Source organism: Manis pentadactyla, chromosome 7 (genome assembly GCF_030020395.1).
Source record: "Manis pentadactyla isolate mManPen7 chromosome 7, mManPen7.hap1, whole genome shotgun sequence".
NCBI lineage: Eukaryota > Metazoa > Chordata > Mammalia > Pholidota > Manidae > Manis > Manis pentadactyla.
In genome coordinates, this window is record NC_080025.1 from 121,638,345 (window position 1) to 121,658,299 (window position 19,955).

Below are 19,955 nucleotides of genomic sequence, written 5' to 3' on the forward strand. Positions count from 1 at the left end.
CATTAAATTTGTGCATTAAAAACTACCTTTAGTAGTTTTAATTACACATTAAAACATTGCATCAGCTATTCTTAGCTTTCTCTATAAATACACCTATCACTTTCATTCTCTCAGATATACTTAGGAAGTTTAATGATTAAAAACCTTTGAAGAAGGTACAGATGTCTGTAAGTGTAAATTTTGCAAAGTGTAAAAAGATCCTATCAAATGTTCATAACTGTGTCTTGTTTAAGGTCAAGGCAAAGACAAAAACATATGGGAACTTGTTTTCCTTTAGATGAAAAAAGGTATGTATGTATCCAAAGCAAAAAGAGGTATTGTCAGGCATGATGAGCATATCCATATTTTCTGAAGTATTTGCAACTGTAACATTTTTCTGTTTTATTGTAGCAATCTTGTTTTACGCTGTTATACTCACTCATTCTTAATGAATTCTTATTCATTATTTAAAATTGAGATATAATTGACATACATTTTATTAGTTTGAGTTATACAACATGAGTTGGTATCTGTACAGAGAGCGAAATGCTCATCACAATAAGCCTAGTTAACTTCCATCGCCATACATACAGATTTTTTTCCTATGATGAGAACTTTTAAGATCTTCTCTCTTAGCAACTTTCAAATATGCAATACATATACATAATAATAATAATAATAATATGTATTGTTAACTATAGTCACCATTACATCCATGACTCATTTTTTAACCAGAATTGTTTACATTTTGACTGCCTTCACCCAGTGATTTCTTCTGCCTTGGTCATCAAAGCCTCTATCAGTGGAGAAATCTATCTAATCACTCAGGTTTGATTACCTTTCTTCCTATAGTGTTTCACATTCACAAGAGGAGTTGGGCCCTTTTATCTTTCTTAAATATGAACCATATTTGTTTAGTTTAATAAATACTCAAACACACATAGTTCTCACAACCACTACCCACAGAGGCAGTATTTTTCAGTTAGTAGATATTCTCACATAATTATTACATCCTTTTTCTTTAACTGATCAGAGTCACCAACGAAAATTATACTCAACTGACTTGGGCAACACTTTTGTGTGTGTGTATATGAACACCTTCAAAGAAGACTTAGAAATTTAAAAAAAAAGAAATAATAATAATAGTTTTTGAATTCAGGTATAAAGGTTTTTGGAAATGGTTTCAAACCATCAATTAAAGTAGACTCTGTGAACCACTTATTTAGGATATCTTTTCAATGAAGATGTCAAAGTCATGGAGGAAGCAGTAGGTATGATAGTCTATTATATTTGATAGTCTAATTATTTTTGCCAGCCTAAGTTTTTTCCATTTTACAGTTTTCTTCATTTCCTAGCCTATGCTTTTAGGTTAACAGCTGTTCTATTCAGTGGGGGAAGTAATTAACTCTACTGTTTCTAATGTATTTCTCATATTGATGTCTTTTTTAAACAATCACTTATTTTTATAGCAAATTTCACACATCCAGTCATTCTTTCATTCAAAGAGTCTGGCACATGGTAATCAATAAATAAGTGCTGAATGACTGACTTGATGAAACCAAGCATGGATTCGGTGTCTGGTCAACCAATGGTGAATAATAAACTCCAGTTGACAAAGAGTTAATCCTAACTAGAGAGACAAACAAGAGCGTGGATGGTTCTGGGTCTGCAGTAGAGCATGTTCAGTGTATCTTAGAGCACAGATTTGGGGTGTCTGAATCAGCCTGAAGTGGAAAGATAAGGAACAGCAAGGAATTTTCATATTGCCTCAATTTGAAAGTATATAAAAATCAACCAATTATTAATCAATATTTAATTCATATCCATTATGTTCTGAAGCCTAGGGGCAAAGGAATGAAGTAAAAGTCTGGATCCCTGTCTTTAGGAGACAATAACAGAGCTACAGATATAAGACAACCATATGAAAATCTAAGTATCAAAAGAAGGTAGTGTGTGGCCCCAAAAGAAAAGGATATAGCTGGAGGAAATGTATGTTGGTACAACTATTAGTAAAATTTAAAAAAGTTTTAGTGCTGTCTTGTAAAGATAACATTTACATTCTCATCAATTCGGCAATTCCACTCTTAGGTACATATCCAAGAGAAGCTACACATATGGACCAGGAGACATACACCAGATGTTCATAGCAGCACTGAAATTGCAAAACTCTGAAAATCATTCAAATATCCATTTTGATAAAATGGATATAGTATATTTATGGGAAGGCATATCATACAAAAAAGATTACATATATAACTAAATGTATAGCTCCCTGTGCATACAGTATGGGCCAAGGGTTATGTCTGATCCAATTTAGAGCATCTGATGTGTAACAGAAGAGGAGAAAACAGTAGGATTTTAGAGCAAGACAACAGTGCACAGTATCAACTAGCCTTTGCTGTGTGGCATGCCACCCTAAAGCTGAGTGACTTAAAACAACAATCATTTATTTCTCATGAGCCCATGTTGGCTGAGCAGTTCTACTGGTCTGATCAGGGCTCTGTGCGACCTATTCATACATCTGTGGTCGGCTGCAGGCTGAACTTGTGCATTTTGTCTGGGCTTGTTTATGTGTCTGAGACGGTGGCAGGATGATGGGGCTGATTCAGTTCTGCTCCCTTGGCAGTCTAGCCATCCATGTCCTCATGGCGAAGGCAGAGAACAAGAAAGGAAGTGAAGCCACACGAGTGCTTTTTCAAGTCTCTGCTTGTGCCAAGACTGTTACTGTCCCAGAGGCCAAAGCAAATCACACGGATGAGCCCAAAGCTGGGGAAGACAACATGGCTGTTGGGCAAGGATGTCGATTTAGGGAGCACATTTGACTGGGCCCATTTACACAATCCACCTACCACATATACAATTGTTTAATTAATTTACCTCTTCCCTCAGTGTAGCTAAGGGCAGGTTTGGCCGCCAACTTAATTTTTTATGTAAGGAAGGTCCTAGGCAGAGAGAAGAGGGAAAGTCCACCCTCTGATGCTTGTCAACTATGGTGAAAACAAAGTTGGAGACAGGGAAGGCAGGCCATTAGAGGCACACCCTGGAGCTGAGGATGGTGGCCGGAATAGAAGGGCTTCTGTCCTACGTCCCACGTCACATTGTGTGGATGGTGCCCTGTAGCAAAGTGTCCCGATGAGGCAGAGGGAGGGCTGGAGCCTCTTTTAACTCTTGTGGTGTAAAAAGGATTCCGCAGTTCCGTCAAAACCAGGGGGTGGGGAATGAAGTGACTTGGCAGTTAGCTGAGAGTCTGCTAATGAGGAAGATCATACAGAAAATAAGCTACCTTTCTCAGCACATCTGTACTAATGTGAGAAAATGTGTGTGACTTAGTACCAGATCGGCAGAGTTTGGTTAAGAATGGAAGAAATGGAGTTGAGTTAGTAAAAGCATGTTCCGAGTATATGGATTGATTGATTTGGCTGAATTTGGGAGTTTGTGTTGAGTACAAAAAGACAAAAAGTTGTAAAGACTAGATGGGGTCAGATTTTTGAAGAATTTGAATATCTGCCTAAAAAATGGGAATCTAATCCCATAAGCAAAGGGGAAGCACCCAGGGTTTTTTAGTAGCTATAAATACTATTCCTAAATTCCTGAATGGTTTGAAAAGTAGGCAAACATATGAAAATCAGTGCAAAAGTTATTGAAGCAGGTTTTTGTTGTTAGACTATACAGATTGAACTTGGGCTGGCAGAAGGAATAGAAAGGGACTTATCTGAGGGAAACAAGAGAGAGAGAGAGAGAGAGAGAGAGAGAGAGAGAGAGAGAGAGAGAGAGAGAATCACTACTGTAGATGAAGGGGAAGTGGTTAAAGACAAACCTAAAGATCAACTGGCAGAAAGGATAAGGCTGCCAGTTTCATAAAAGTGGAAATAGCTGATACTCAGATTTTCTGACCTTTGATCTGCTATATCTTTATAATCTTTCGTCAATTTTTAAAAATTTTCTGAAATACTGATCCATGAAATCAGCAAAGGCACTAAAACATATATTCAGATTTTTATAAAGGCAATGCACTCTAAAAATCACGAAAACAGGATGTGCTTTTCCTCTGATTTGAAGACATACTCTCCTCAGACTATAAGAGATTCCTCTGCCTACTCCTCCTCTCTCATGTATTGGTCCATGACTCTTCCTGCCTGAGGTCAAAGTGCTGGTTCGTTTTTAATTCCTCATTGCTCTTTTTTTTTTCAGTTGTTGGGGAAATATTTTCATGAAGTCTTTAGCCTATCTAAATGGAGTAAAAGCATTCACTAAATGGAATTCATAGAATAAATTCTGAAATACGACTTTCAAATCAGGAGTCATTGTAGGAGAAAGAAAACAAATGACTTATTGACTCTACAAAGATATGAACAAAACCCAAATCTAGTTTTCTTTTTTGTCTTTAATAAGTATAGGTTATATAATACATCATTCTTATAAATGAATCCTGAGATATACTCCTACTCACAAGAAATGTTGCTAAAACTTCCTCTTACAGCTCAACCATGTATCACAGGAATGGTTTAAATACAAACTTTGACAGATAATAGATAATATTAGAAATTTACTTTCTCCATCACAGTTAAAAAAAAAACATTGAAAAAGAAAGCCTCACCATAGAGAATAATGACTTTGAATTTAAAGTTTTGGCCATTTTCTTCATAATACAGTCTTTAGATTTCTAGTCTTACAGAAAATTTTGGACAAATGAAACTAATTCTTCTGGGGTAATATTTTGAAGCATGCTCTAAATAAATTATTGTGGTGCCAATAGATAATGCTATAATTTAAAATTTTTATCAATCTAACACTTGTTTTGAATATAAAAGAACCATGAACCTCATATAATGGAGGGGGGTCACAGGGAAGGCAGTATAGCACAGAGAAGACAAGTAATGACTCTACCGTGTCTTCCATGCCGACAGACAGTGACTGCAGTGGGGCGTGGGGGGTACTTGATAATATGGGGGAATGTAGCAACCACACTGTTGCTCATGTGAAACCTTCATAAGACTGTATATCAATAATACCTTAATAATAATAATACAAAGAACTGTGAACCTAAATTATACATTCTATTCTTTCTTCAGAAAACATTCATTCAACATGTATTTACTTGGCTTTTACTAAGTACCAGGCAATTTTCTAAAAACTTGAAATATAACAGTGTAAAAATAGCAGTAAAGAAAAGTTTCCTACCCTACAGAAGTTAGATTTGCTTGGAGAGAAAATCACTAAGAGATAGATAACATATTAGTTGGTGAGATGGTCACTGAACAATGGACAAAAATGTAATGCCAGGTAATGATAAGACCGTATAAATGAAGCAAGAAAGTTGGCAGTGGGGAGAGAAAGGCACTATTCTACACGGGGTGGTAAGAATGGGCATCTTTGGGGAGATGACGTCTGATGGAAGACCTGGAAGAAGCAAGGAAGGAGCTGTGGGGTAAGAGCATTCTGCAACAGTGTCAGCAAGTACAGATGTCCAGTACCAGATGAGAGCATTTAGGCAGCACCTTCAGAACACAGATCTCAACACCCACCCATGTCTCCCAGTAACATACAGAAGTGGACTAATTTTTCAACTACATGAATGTCATATAGAAAATTCTGGCGTGCTATGGTAACTATGGTATGCTATGGTATAGTGCTATGGCAACTACAAGTCTTTGAGTCATTATGTACAGAGCTTAATCAATCCCTCCTTGAATGAAGCACATGTACAACTGTAATTTAAAACACCTAAAAAGTTCCTAAGATGAAATTAAAAGCAATTGCTTTGGTATGCAAAAATTGAGATCAACAACTTACTGAAAAGTGGGCAAATATTAATACACAACTAGCAAAACCTAAAACTGTTTAGAGCTATGTAAGATAAGGATTACTTATCTAATGATTTAAACAAGAACATTAAACAAGAAAATTCAAACTCGCAGTTGCACTGAACATATAGAAGATGCCACTAGTTATTTAAAATACCATGCTTTGAAAGCATTTGCCATTGTAAAAATAACTTAGATGGCACTGGGCTAACATAAAGGGAAAAGAAAGTTCTTATTCTTTTGAGTTGCTATGAAAAAATCTCCAGGTGTTCTTTCTTAACTGAGCTTATCCTTTAGATAAATCATTTAGGTCAGCTGCTTAGGCACAGTTAAGAGCTCTTAATATTTTCATTTTTCTCCCTTTGGACATAGAGTAGACACAATAAGGCTAGCAGACACAGATAAACGCATACACACATACACTACCAACACTGCCACCTACATCCATAATACTGTCAAATAAAAACATCAATTAATGCCGACCAATTAGACAGAGAGCCCTAACTGGGGACATAACTTTCATAATTCTCAAGAAATTACTGAGGATTTGTACATTTCTATTTTCCCATCTATCTATGAGCATTTTCTTCCAAATAAAATCAAATGATGTGGTTAAAACCAGAAGTCTTTACTATAGTTCATGAAAATACTGTTAATTGAGCACTTACTACATATGACAGGCAGTATGCTACATGCTTTGTGAGCACGTTTCATTTCACATTCAGGACAATCTAACTTCATCAATGAGAAAAGTGGGGCTAAGAGGAGTAACTTGACAAAGTTTGCATCAAAAATAACAGGGTTCAAATTTGAACCCAGGTCTAACTCCAAAGCCTGTGTTCTTAACCACTATGTACTCTGCTTCCTGTTAATGGCAGGGTCATTAAGGAGAACAGTGTGGCTTGGAAATCAGTTAACTGTTTCCACCTGCCCAGAAATAGGCACATTTCCATTTTGCTTCCCTTAAGGGAATCTAATTTCAGGTTTAAGAGAAAAAAAAAAAAATATTTCAGAGATGGAAGAAATGTAAACATCATTTAGTGTGGTCAACATATGTTGCTTTTAGGATGAGAAATGTAGGAGGCACAGGACTAGAGAGCCACCCAGCTGGCTGGAGCCCGGGGTGCCCGGAGTCCGTCCCCCTACTGTTCCACAGCAGCCTCCACGGGTACTTGAGAAGGAGCGAGGGAAAAAGGGATCAGAGGTGGTGGGATGAGATGGAGATGGTGCCTTGTTGTAATTGCTATTTGTTCTGTTTCAAATTTTAAATATTTAGTGTTTATTTATCCATCTTTTGCTACTTTCTCAACTCAAGGATATACTTTCTCTAGCATTTGATCAATAGCAGGCAAACCAGCCACTCTGGTTAAGGACATTATACATATTAAAATATTACTTCTCTGAACAATTTTATGAAGTAGGTTTTACTAACATCTTCATTTTGCAGATGAGGAAACTGAGGCACAGAAAGGTTTCATAATTTTCCCAAGATCCCATTGTTACTAAGTGATGGAGCTGGGAATTCAAGGTAGACAGTCTGACTCCACAGCTTATGGACAGCAATCCTTCAAGGCTCACCTTAAGGAATCCTCTCAAATGAATTTCCCTGCTAATCAGTTGTTTAGTAAAACAAATGTAATTATTTTTAATTAAAAGAAAATGTACTTGCTTTTTTTTTGGTTTGGAAACTACATTATTCTATCATAAAAGTAATACAACTACATCTCTGGAAAAGAGAGAAAATTTCCCCCAAAGTTTCATTATTCTGATTAGTATATTCACTATTTCCTTTCTGAATTTTAACATGCACCTGTTTTTAATACTATCAGAGTACATTCTATAATGTATACTTTTCAAATCTTACATAGAAGCAGCCTAATGTTTTCAGTCTTCATATTTTCTTTTCTTGTCTTGAGAAGATTCTAGAAAGTACTCAAATCTGTCACTTCTCCAGGTCACCCTCACTTCTACCATTTCTATTCTCCCCAAACTCTGTGCATCCTTTGTATGTGTGGCACATCATGGAGTGAGTAAAATTCCGCCCCCCCCCCCAGAGAGGTGAGGGAGGAAACTTTGCTGAGTCAAGTTTCCGGGGATCTAAGAAGCCATTCAGATTTTCTAGTCCAATGTCTCCTTTAGCAACTGATGAAACTAGTGCCAAGAAGGATGCAGGAACGTACCCAAGTTAGTGACCGAAATGAACCTCCAAACACAGGTGGCTCGGCTCTTAAATTAGTGTTTATTCTACACAACTATTATTGCGCCATCCTCCATCTGAGCCATAGATCAGCTACACGTGTCAGAGGAATGACCTAAAAAGAAATAGCTCTGAATAATATACAAGTTTTTTGTGACCTCTCACAATGCTCAGGCGTTTCATAAGTCCAAGATTTTTGCTTTACTAACTCAATGTCAATAACTTAAAAACTTCTAGATATGTGTACAAAGGAATAAAAAGGAGCACTGTGTCAGCACATAACTTTGTAGTAAGGCATTAAGATGAACCTTTTCTATTAAAATTTTAGAGTATTCCTAAATAGTTTCCACGTTTAAAAAAGTGCCCCAAATTAATTGGGATAGCCTATGAATACAGTCTGTGGTGTCTGAAAGAAAATAAAGAGAAAAGGACCCCATAATCCACCTTTAATTATTTGACCCAAAGTGTCTTTAAGACACCCAGCTATGACACTGAAGGGTATCTAAAAGCAAAAGAGAGTAGTTATTTGATGCATGAAAGGAGAAGAAAATATTGTACATTAAGATGTTACTCTCTTGGAGAAAAACCTTGACAGTGAAAGAGTATTGAACAGAAAGCCACATTTAAGATCAAAGACAAATTAATTTATTATGGAAAAATCAGAAGTTTTACAGAGGAGTATAAGTTAAAACATCTAGTTTCATGATCTTTAAAGCTATGTTGGAAAGTGTTTCTATCATGACTACACAATTTATTAATCACTAGTAAATCAAAATGAAAAATAGTGCCTTATTAAATTAGCATACAGAACATGACATGAATATTAAGGCATATAGAAAAAGAAAATTGGCTTTATGATTGATTTTTTATCATTCTACAATAACTATATCAATGTTTATGAAGTACCACAGACAGATTTCTTTTCTGAGAGCTGTATTTGGAAAAAGAATCTATCCTATCTTAAGAACCTAGCAAACACTGTCAGAAGTTTTGGCAAGGCAGTAAGAAGTGGGATTTCTATGAAACCAGGATGAGCTGGAATGGGGTAAATTCAAGTTCGGAATGCAAATAGACTTACATATGGGTTCAGATGAAGGTCAGATGTCACAGTGTGGTTATTTCAGACAAGGACATGTAGGAAAGTATTCAAAAATGTCTGTTTAGAGTGAGGAATCTACTTTTCCTGGGATAAAATAGACTTGCCCTTTCCTTAAAGCGTATGCCACCTTAACAAAAATAAGATTTCCCCCTCTTTAGTCATCAGATTGCCCCCTAAATTACTTGCAGATTATAAACCTTTAATCATAAACAAAATAATGGAACTTTATCAGAGTGTAGTCATTTCACTTTATGAGCAAATACCATGCTTGAATTGTAAGCATATGACAGTTTCTGTGGGCCCCTGAATGCGTAGCTTGTTCCCTCTATTGTGGTAAACAGTAATGAAGTCAGCCTGGTGCTCACCCTGTTCTTCCTAATGACACTTGAACTGTGGTCTCTCCCCTTCAGCAAGACAGGCCCAGTGCCTTTTCTACCTTCATGACGTCAACTAAATGGAGAGCTTTATATATGATAATTTTGAGATATTTCAATACATCTATTCATTCAACAAATGTTTAAATAGGCAAACATAACTACACAAAGAGAAATATGAGATTTTTATGACAGCAGTTTGGCTACAATTTTACCTTACCAATTCTTAACTGTGACAACACTCTTCTATAGCTATATATTCATAAAATTTTCATTCATGTTTTACTGGAAAATGATCAGTTGCACACAGACTTCTGACAAATACTGGGCATGATGCCTCCGCATATTTGTGACAGCCAATTTAATTTTCTTCTTTCTCCTTTTCAATTGTAGATTTAACTGTCACAACAGTCATTTGTTTTATTACATTTTATTTTGCCTTTCTTCGGGTTTAGAAAGTGACATGTGAATTAGGAAAATGGAACTTTATAAAAAGAGAGTATTTCCGAGCTTTCAGTTAATACTATTACTTAGCCACTAGGCTACGCTAAAGGATAGTTCATTTGTTCAAGAATACTTCTGTCTTCCAGCTACCCAAAAAAGCTGGAAAATAAATTCCAAAGTTGGACATGGATTATTTAACTATCCAAAATCTAGCTGGTAATTCATTTAACAGATTTACATGAGTGAGTCTATAGGATATATACCAAAGGAATAAATGAACCCCATTTTTTTTTTTTAACCACATACATGTCATGTGGTAATGTCCAGCTTGGCTTTAAAAGAATGAAATCATCATTTTGTTTATTTTATTCCAACTATTTTCATTTGCATGTAGTCAATCCTATTCTAAAAGACTATAATATGTAGCCACAGATTGATTACTTGTTAGAGGCATGAGCTTTCTATCAGATATTTTTTTCTGCTTCAAAAATGGTCATTTAAAATGCAACAGCTGAGAACAGAATATCACTTATTTAGTTGGTATTTTTCATATTAAAATTATATTCTATCCCTTATATATTTTGTTTAGAACCCCTTAAGTTTTGACTTACAGATACAGCTTACTGCCATTCTTATTTTTTCCTTAGAACTCTAAGGAACACACTATCATTTTCATCATCATTATTTGTACAATATCTATCCTTGATTATACACTGTGGGAGGCACTGGGATTCAAACAGGTGTAAGAAACTCACAGCATAGTTGAGAGCACATAACAATATAGATAACAATGATAAAATACTTATTTAGGGACAACACACGTGCCATATATTCATGACAAATGAATTTAAAAAATACATGTTTAAATGGCTCACATAGGAAAGATCTACTTGGAACCCACATTAAAACAAAATAGGTTTTCATGACTAAAGTTCCAAAGGATTTCAGTCTATTTTGAAAAGTGCTCTGAAGATAAAAATCCCTAACACCCTGTTTAATCTACTTGACAACTATCTGTAGGAGGAATTTGCCATATTTTAAACATAAATTAATCTTCTCTTAAGTTGACTTGTCTCTTTTTCAATTATTCATTATTCATGTTAATTATTCATTATTCATGTTAATTATTTATTATAAGATGAATTATTGACAAAACACAACCCAGCCCCAAAGGAAAATGCTATTAATCTCTTATTCTTATTACATTATTGCTTTGGTGTATGACAGAGCACTAGGAAGAAAAAGGTTAGTTGACTTTCTCTTCTTAAGTGCAATTAAGTTCGGTATAATCCATTTAGGAACTATCTCAGAAAAAGATGTGGGTCAAATCATGTTCTTCCATATATATCTGTACACCAGGGTGATATTCAGAATATTTAAAAACCTCCCAGGCACCAAGAAACTGAAACATGACTGCTCTTATAGCAATGCTGAAAACTTTTAATTCTGATCATTATTATGTCTAATACTAGTATTAAATTTAGTTTTTATTGAATCACTATTATGAGATATGATATTCTTAATTATGCCACACAACATAACCGAGCAGACCAGCATCACAGATATTTTCAGTTCTAGAATTCCTTCCTTTTGCCTACTATAGACTGCAGAGATACCTGCATGTCTGAAAAGTCTATTATTACCTTTCAGCAGTGATAGATAATGACTGACATATCTGGGGTCTGAAGCATTCCTGATCTGAATCCAAGGTGAGTTCTTCACAGATTGAGAGGCTATGACATATTCTCTTTAGTAATCCCCTCCATCTATAGTCTTGGGCAAAAGAGTCAGCTGCAGAGCCAATCTGGGGATTCTGATTTAGTCAAAGGCTCCAAGTGTGATACAAACCATTTCTCCTTCATTGCAAAGGAGTGATAAAAAAGCAACACAACCAAAAACCCAAAAGCAAAATGACAAGTCTTGGAAGGGGGCTGGATTGTCCCACCTGCCCTGGAGCATTCTAAAGCAGGAAACTGCCAAGGATTAGGGCAGGCCTTTCCACAGACGCTAAAGGCTGTAGAACTTGCCATGTGCCCAACTTCAAGTTCAATCTTGGTTCTTGGGACAATCTCAAGGTGCCATGCAAGAGGGCTATACTGGTGTTATAATATATAGCTTCCCATTTCTTGTGCTATCATTAAAAGAAAGACAGTGAGTTAAAAATAGGAAAATAACTCAATGCCTGGAACGTTCTTTTACATCTAACCCTAGGCTCTGTTAGTCCCTCATCACTTCAGAGCAGTAGTACTCTATCTCTAGTCTCACAGCGCACCATGCCTACTCCCTGAGTTTGTCGCCACTGGCTAACAGCCCTTCTAAAGCTCCCGCCCATGTGCCCGCTATGCCATGCGACTGGATGCCCTTCCTCTCCACTGCCCACATGCTGAACTCATCCTTCATTTCCTCTTGAAAGATAGGTGTCTTGTGAGACCTTTATGACAAACTCCATCTAGAATCAGGTGGTATTTTCACCAGTTCCCAGTCTTCTCTTCTAGCACTTATTACTCAGTATAATAATTAACTTGTATACAAGTCGGAATCCTGACTAGCCAGTTCCTTTAGGCCTGGGATGGTATCTCACTGAGGTTTGTTCCGGTGGGAATAGAGTACATGCTCAACACATATCTGCTGCATCAATCACTGGCAAGCAGGTAGATGAATGAATGAATGAATGAAAAAACTTTAAATAACAAACCCTAAGAACTCCACTTGCATTATGAGCTGAGTGACAGACTTTGCACTGCTGCATAAAGATGCCATAATGTGTGCTTCCAAAATGACTGTTCCCCTTCTAAGAGCCCACCCTCTGAAGTGCTCTGCCCCCAGGAGACTAGTTCTGATACCACATACACTGCCCACGCAAACCAAAGAAGCAGTATGTTCACATCCTGTCACATATACCTCTGGGCTGCCCCCAACTCAGAGCCTAACTTTGCTTCCTCTAATGGTCATCCAAGGCATCCTCATCCTGTCAACTCACCCACTAGCTCTGCCACAGCAGTGACGGTCTGGCCCCAAAGCCAGCAGACGACACCTCTCTGCACAGGAATGCACTCTCTTAAATGCTTATGTTTGTTGCTAAACTCAGGAGAAGCCAGTTTAGCAACTGCTTCACTCCATAGTAAACGGCCACATTTGTGTCTAATGGCTAACAACCCTATGCTGGGATTTGGCTGCAGTGAGTCCCAATGTGTTATCTGAAAAAGACTGGAGTTTAAAGAAACAACTCATTTTGTTATACTCAGGAGTTCAGACTTGCTACCTCACCAGCTACAGGAAAAAAGAACCTTGGCAGAGATGCAGGCTGGCTGGCCCACAGCACTCCCAGGAGACAGTCCCTGGCTTATCTGCCAGCATTGGCTGCTTCTACTGTTGATTTAGTTTTTCACCCATGTGTTGGATGTACACTCACATCCCTCCTGTACAAATGTGTACAGCCTCCTAAGTTATATCTGAATAACCTTTTATTTTAATACTCTGTGTAAGCTTAACTATTTCTGGGGACCTTAGTGCTAGATTTGTTTCAATTATTACTGCATTTTGAAAAGTATTTCTTAGATGTTCTTGCCATATATCACTGTTTTTTATCAGTGTAAGTGATGTAATACCAATGCACTCAGTTACCACTATTATGTTAGCATAAAACAGTTACATTAATACCCATGTATTTAGCTATAAAGATGTCCACAGGTTTAAAAAATTAACTTATGTATGTCATTCTTTGGGGGAGAACTCCATGTGAAAGCCTGACATAATGGCTTTCAGTACATTGACAAAAATGATACATTGAAATGGAATCCAATAATTCAGGAGAAAAACATCTTCAAGTACACACTCACCCACTATGTTTCATATGTGGTGGTTTATCCATTCGCACTGCCAATTTGATTTTTAAGTCAGAGTCCTGGCTATTTTTTGGAACTATCATTCGGTGCAACTCAGCTGACTTGGAGCTATTAGATGTTGGGTATAATACCACCTGCAAAGGATAAAAAAGAAAACATTTACATGCAGAATACAGAGTATCTAAGGATTGGAGCTGAAATATTTTCTTTATGATTTATTGTCTAAAAAGAAGGAGTCATGTCCAAATGTGTCTGAAAAACCATTTGACTCACACAACAGATGTGTTTCCAATAAGACTCATTTGGCTTTTTTTTTTTTTTACAAATTTGTGTTTTCATATTATCACATAATGAGTTTCTTTCTGTGTCACTTTATAATGAATTAATTAATAGCTTAATGGCTACAGTTGAATTGACAGTTGAAAAATACTTAATAGACACCTGTAATTTCAAGAATACTCTAAATTCTTCAGGACAAAGTTTAGAAAGACATATTCTTTGATATTAAGACAGCATACTTAAAAAGCAAAACCAATTATTATAAGCAGAAAAAATATACCTCATGTTTTAGTATTTTCATTGCAAAATGGTATTAAAGGAAATCAACTCAATTAGAGATGGAAAGACTGGTCCTAACACATTTTCTGCTATAGATCAATACCAAAGAATTGTTTCCTATTGTTTTCAGAACTATAAAGATATTATAAATGACTGAAACAGAGTAATTATTTTTAATAAAACTGCCAAATTACCAAGTGATTATTTCACAACACTGTAGCTCCACAAAGCCAACACAGGAAAGAAAAGCTCTCTGGGTGTTAGATGCCGTTTACAGGAAAACCTCATTTCATTGTGCTTCTCTTTATTGTGCTTTGTAGATACTGTGTTGTTTTTTTTTTTTTTTTTTACCAGTTGAAGGTTTGAAGCAATTCTGGGTCGAGCAAGTCTATCAGCACCATTTTTCCAACATTTGCTCACTCTGTATATCTGTTGTATTTTGGTAATTCTTGCAATATTTCAAGCCTTTTCATGTTATGTTATGACAATCTATGATTTGTGCTCTTTGATGTTACTACTGCTAATTATTTTAGGATGCCATGAACCGTGCCCAAATAAGATGTTGACCTTCACTGATAAATGTGCATGTTCTGACTGTTCCACCAACCACCAGTCCCCTTGTCTCTATCCTGGGGCCTCCATATTCCCTAAGACAAAACAAAATTGAAATTAGGCCAATTAATAATCCCATAGTGGCCTCTAGGTGTTCCAGTGAAAAACAAGATCTTGTCATACATTTTTCACATTAAGTCAGCTGCTAGAAGTGATTAAGCTTAGTGAGGAACATGTGGAAAGCTGAGATAGGCTGAAAGATGGCCTTTTACTCCAGTTAGCCAAGTTGTGAACACAGTTCTTGAAGGAAATTAAAAGTGCTACTCCAGTGAACACACAAGATAAGAAAGTGAAACAGCCTTATAGCTCATATGGAGAAAGTTGTAGAGGTCTGGACAGAAAATGAAATCAGCCACAACATTCCCTTAAGCCAAAGCTTAATCCAGAGCAAGACCCTAACTCTCTTCAATTCTATGAAAGCTGGGGAGGTGGGGAACCTGCAGAAGACAAGACCGAAGCTAGCAGAGATTGGTTTTGAGGTATAAGAAACCATCTCACTAACACAGAAGTGCAGGGGAAGCAGCAAGTGCTGATGTAGAAGCTGCAGCAAGCTAGTCAGAAGATCTACTTAAGATCATTAATGAAGGTGCTGCACTGAACAACAGCCTTCTATTGGAAGGACATGCCATCCAAGCCTTCCATGGCTAGAGAGAAGTCAATGCCTGGCTTCCAAGCTTCAAAGGACAGGCTGACTCTCTGGTTAGGGGCTAATGCAGCAGGTGACTTGAAGTTGAAGCCAATGCTTATTTACCATTCTGACAGTCCTAGGGTCCTTAAGAATTATGCTAAATCTACTCTGCCTGTGCTCTATAAATGGAACAATAAAGCCTGAGTGACAGCACATCTCTTTACAACATGGTTTACTGAATACTTTAAGCCCACTGTTGAGACCTACTGCTTGGAAGATTCCTTCCCATGTACTAATGATCACTGATAATGCACCTGGTCAAAGTTCTTGGATAGAGATATTCAAGATTAATGTTATTTCTATGTCTCCTAACACAACATCCATTCTGGAGGACATGGATCAAGGAGTAATTATGGCTTTCAAAAAATAACATTTCATAAGGCTATAGCTGCCGCAGGTAGTGATTCTTCTGCTGGATCTGGGCAAAGTAAGCTGTAAACCTTCTGGAAAGGACTCACCATTCTAACTGCCATTAAGAATATTCATGATTTGTGGGAAGAGGTCAAAACATCAACATTAACATGAGTTTGGAAGACTTTGAAGAGTTCAAGACTTCAGTGAAAGAAGCAACTGCAGATGTTGTGGAAATCCCAAGAGAATTAGAAGTGGAGCCCAAAGGTGTGACTGAATTGCTGCAATAGCATGAAAAAAAAATCTGATGAATCCCATGAAAAAAATTATTTCAGTCTCATGAGAAGTATTGCTGCTATCTCACCAAATCTCTTGAATGGGTGACAAGTTACTTCTTATGGAAGAGCAAAGAAAGTGGCTCCCTGAGATGGAATCTACTCCTGGTGAAGATGCTGTGAGGATTGTTGAAATGACAGCAAGAGCTGTAGAACATGACATAAACTTAGTTGGTAAAGTAGTGGCAGGGTTTTAGAGGATTGACCCCAATTGTGAAAGAAGCTCTGCTGGCGGTAAAATGCTATCAAACAGCATCACATGCTACAGAGCAGTTGTTCAGGAAAGGAAGTCAATGCAGAAAACTTCACTGTTGTCTTACTTTAAGAAATGGCCATGCCACCCCAACTGTTAACAGCCACCATGCTGATCGGTCAGCAGCCATCAACATCCAGGCAAGAACTCCACCAGCAGAAAGATTATGACTTGCTGAAAAAGCAGATGATGGTTAGCATTTTTTAGCAATAAAGTAATTTTAACTGATGTATGTACATGTTTTTAGACATAAGGCTACTTACTGCACACTTAACAGACCATAGCATAAACTTGACTTTTATGTGCACTGGGAAACCAAAAAATATATTTGACTTGCTTTATTGCGATTATTCACTTTATTGTGGTAGTCTGGAACTAAACCTGCAGTGTTTCCATGGTATGCCTGTAAAGAAGAGAATGTGTTTTCCCCTTTTTAGTTGGTCATGACATTATTTAGGCACAGTCTATATCCAAGCCTTAATGCATATATTAAAATGGGGTATTATCATGTTTTAAGCCATTCTTATTTCAAGACAATGCAAAAAGTAGACCTGAAACTTCTACGTAAATGGAAGCATTATAAACATGCTTAGGTATACTAAAATGTTTCTAAAGCACAACGTGGCAACTGATTTTGGCATGCTCTGCTAAAAAAAAAGTCCTCATTTCTATGTATAAGTGAAAATATTCACTGAAAAGTCTTCAGGCAGGCTTTTTCTCTTTAGAAAAGACAACATAGTCATAAAGTCTTCCCAAACTATTCTCAACTTGCAAGTTGTTAAAGCTATCTGCTATTTTGAGACTCTTCTCAAGTACTAGATCCTAAAAGCCATAGCTGAGTCCAGCATATCTGTAAAGTTAAGCATATAATGGCACATCCTAGAACAGATTAAATGGCATTTGGCATTTTAAAAAAATTTATGATCATATTCTAGAATTAGTTCTTTTTGACTGCTAAAATATCCAATGGGGTATTTTACAGATTCTTTCTTAAATAACAGTAAAGGAAAATAAGTTGATAATTTTTTGGCTCAAACCAGTAGACAAAGGAATGTGATTATCAACTAGAAGGTGACTCCAGAAAAAAAATCAAAGACTAAGATACATATCTTCTGTAGCTATAGCTACTATTTACCTAGAAAACTTTCCCTTTCTTTCTTTTTCTACCTACCACATCCTTTTACTTAAAAATCTGGCATGAGCCACCTAGAGACTTTATTCCTTTTTAATTCTTCCTTCTAGGTTTATACAAAAATTGGTATTGTTCCAAACTCTGAACATCTTATACAAAAAGAGAATACTTAAAACTTTTGGCAATTTCTCCTTCTCTAAATGCTGATGATGGTTTACTAAATAAATATTTGCCTCTGACCCACAAATTAAGGATCATCCCAGTATTGAATACCATTATATCTGCAACATTTTAGTTTTCTAATAGGTACTTCTAAGTGAAGTCAGTGGAGGGATTTACTCCTTATCTCTGTTTAATTAAACATATAAGTGCTCACTATGTAGGGACATATATGAAAGAATATAGGTCTCAAATCCTCCAAGCAGCTCATATGTCTCTTATAGAGATAAGAGCTTGTATGATATCATTTCTTCCTATTGCCCTTTAATCCCTAGGATATGCAGCAGTTCTCTGAATTTGTTAGTTGCTGGGTTTCTTCACATCATTTGTATGGCTTCTTTGCTCTATCATATGTGTATCTAAAATCACATGTGTATCTAATTCCCTATGTTAAATTTCCTCCATTTGAAAGACCTGGAATTGTCTCTTTTTCTGGACAGACCGATAAAGGTGTGAATGAACACTGGCACATGTAACAAATGGAGGCTAAAGATCTGAAGCCTATTGTTTCTAAAGGAACTGTAGTGGTGAATAAACCCAGAACTTAGTCTTAAAAATGGCCTGTAAAATAGTTTCCATATTCCCATATTGCACAAGCAGAAATTAGTCATACTCCTTCATATGATTTAGCCATGGATGATAACAGACAAGGAAGAAGTTCTCAGTGTGTAGAGCCCAAAGGACCAGGTTAGAATAAAGGACAAAGAAGTTATTTTCAGATGCATAGTAAGGGTTTAATCACGCAATCTTGAACATTGCCAAGACAGAGTATCTTCATAGCACCCGCCATGATCAGGATTTCATTGCTGTCATTGGACAATCACTGTTGTGTATTTCCTTATCTTTTTTCAAATGGGAAGCTCTCCTGCCCCTGCTTCACTACAGTATGTCGGATTTGTGCTAGGGTAGGGTGGGGAGGGGATGTGGAGTGGCAGGCAGTTAACATGAACTTTAGTTCATAGGCCAACAGGCTGCATAGAGTCACAGTTGGACCTGATGGAGCGGCTGGACTTTGGACTAGATGGAAGGGCAGGCTGAGACTTTGGGTTGTTTCCCTTGAGTTGAAGTGAATGTGCTCTATGTGTAGGAGGATGAGTAACACAGCTGTTGTTATCCTTGGCCGCAGGGTGAACTAGGGCAAATCATCTAACTGTCCATCAGGATTCGTGCTTTCACTAGTACAAAACTATTGCTAGGAAGCAGCTCGTTAGCCAAGGGTTGTATTTTTGACTCCTCTTGCACCGAAGCAGGGACACATGAAAGTTCTAGCTAGTGGAATATGAAGAGTAGTGATAAGTATCACTTTAGGGAAAGATAACTAAGATACAAGAATGCTTTCTTCATCCCTTTTTGCTCATCTGCTAGACAACTGCAGAGAACTCCAATGCTCTAGGAAACGAGAGAACCATAAATGGAAGAAACTAGAACCCTGAATCACCACATGGTGAAAATCTACCCATCAATCACGAACACCCATGGTAGATTGTTATATAGATGTTATTGTTTTAAACTTGTGAAATGTTGTCATTTGTTTGTTACAGCATTTATCCTAATTAGAGTTTTGCTTTGTAAGTTTTTCACAAGTGCTTAAAGAATTTTATTTCCCAATAAGCAGTTCTACTTAAATAGGACTTAGTTCCTGTTCAGAGAAGTATGTCTGATGTCAATGAATAATTAAAATAGGTAACAGATACAAAATTTATTAAGAATTCTTCTAGGTTCACATCTAAATTATGGGTCTGTACAATATAGTTAGCTTTTTATATAATTTGGCAAAGTAGTTTGTTCTTTGCTGTTCATTTCTCTTAACCTTTCTATACACATTTCTGCTTCTTCTAGTTTATTTTTGTCACCAACACTTTTAATGTCATGTCACTTAGCATGACATAACACATTTTATAATTTCTTATCTTAAATATGAAGCCAATGTATCTTCTTCATAATAAAATGTTAACATTACTTGCCATCTTTCCTATGGTGTAATGAAAAGCCCTAAATGTTTTTTAGGCTTTGTTTAAAAGTCTGTCAAATTTAAACACAGGAAGAAAAAAGCTTAAATATGAAG

The 19,955-nt window shown here is 36.7% G+C and overlaps 1 protein-coding gene across 21 annotated transcripts in view; it reads right to left on the minus strand.

The window, feature by feature from the left end:
- Positions 1-19,955, minus strand: part of CADPS2 (calcium dependent secretion activator 2) — a 508,494-nt gene that overhangs the window by 219,167 nt on the left and 269,372 nt on the right. For all 21 annotated transcript variants that reach the window (XM_057504726.1, XM_057504721.1, XM_057504717.1 and 18 more), the window contains one exon: positions 13,737-13,876. In XM_057504726.1, the coding sequence (XP_057360709.1) occupies positions 13,737-13,876 (140 nt within the window). The remainder of the gene's footprint in view (positions 1-13,736; positions 13,877-19,955) is intronic.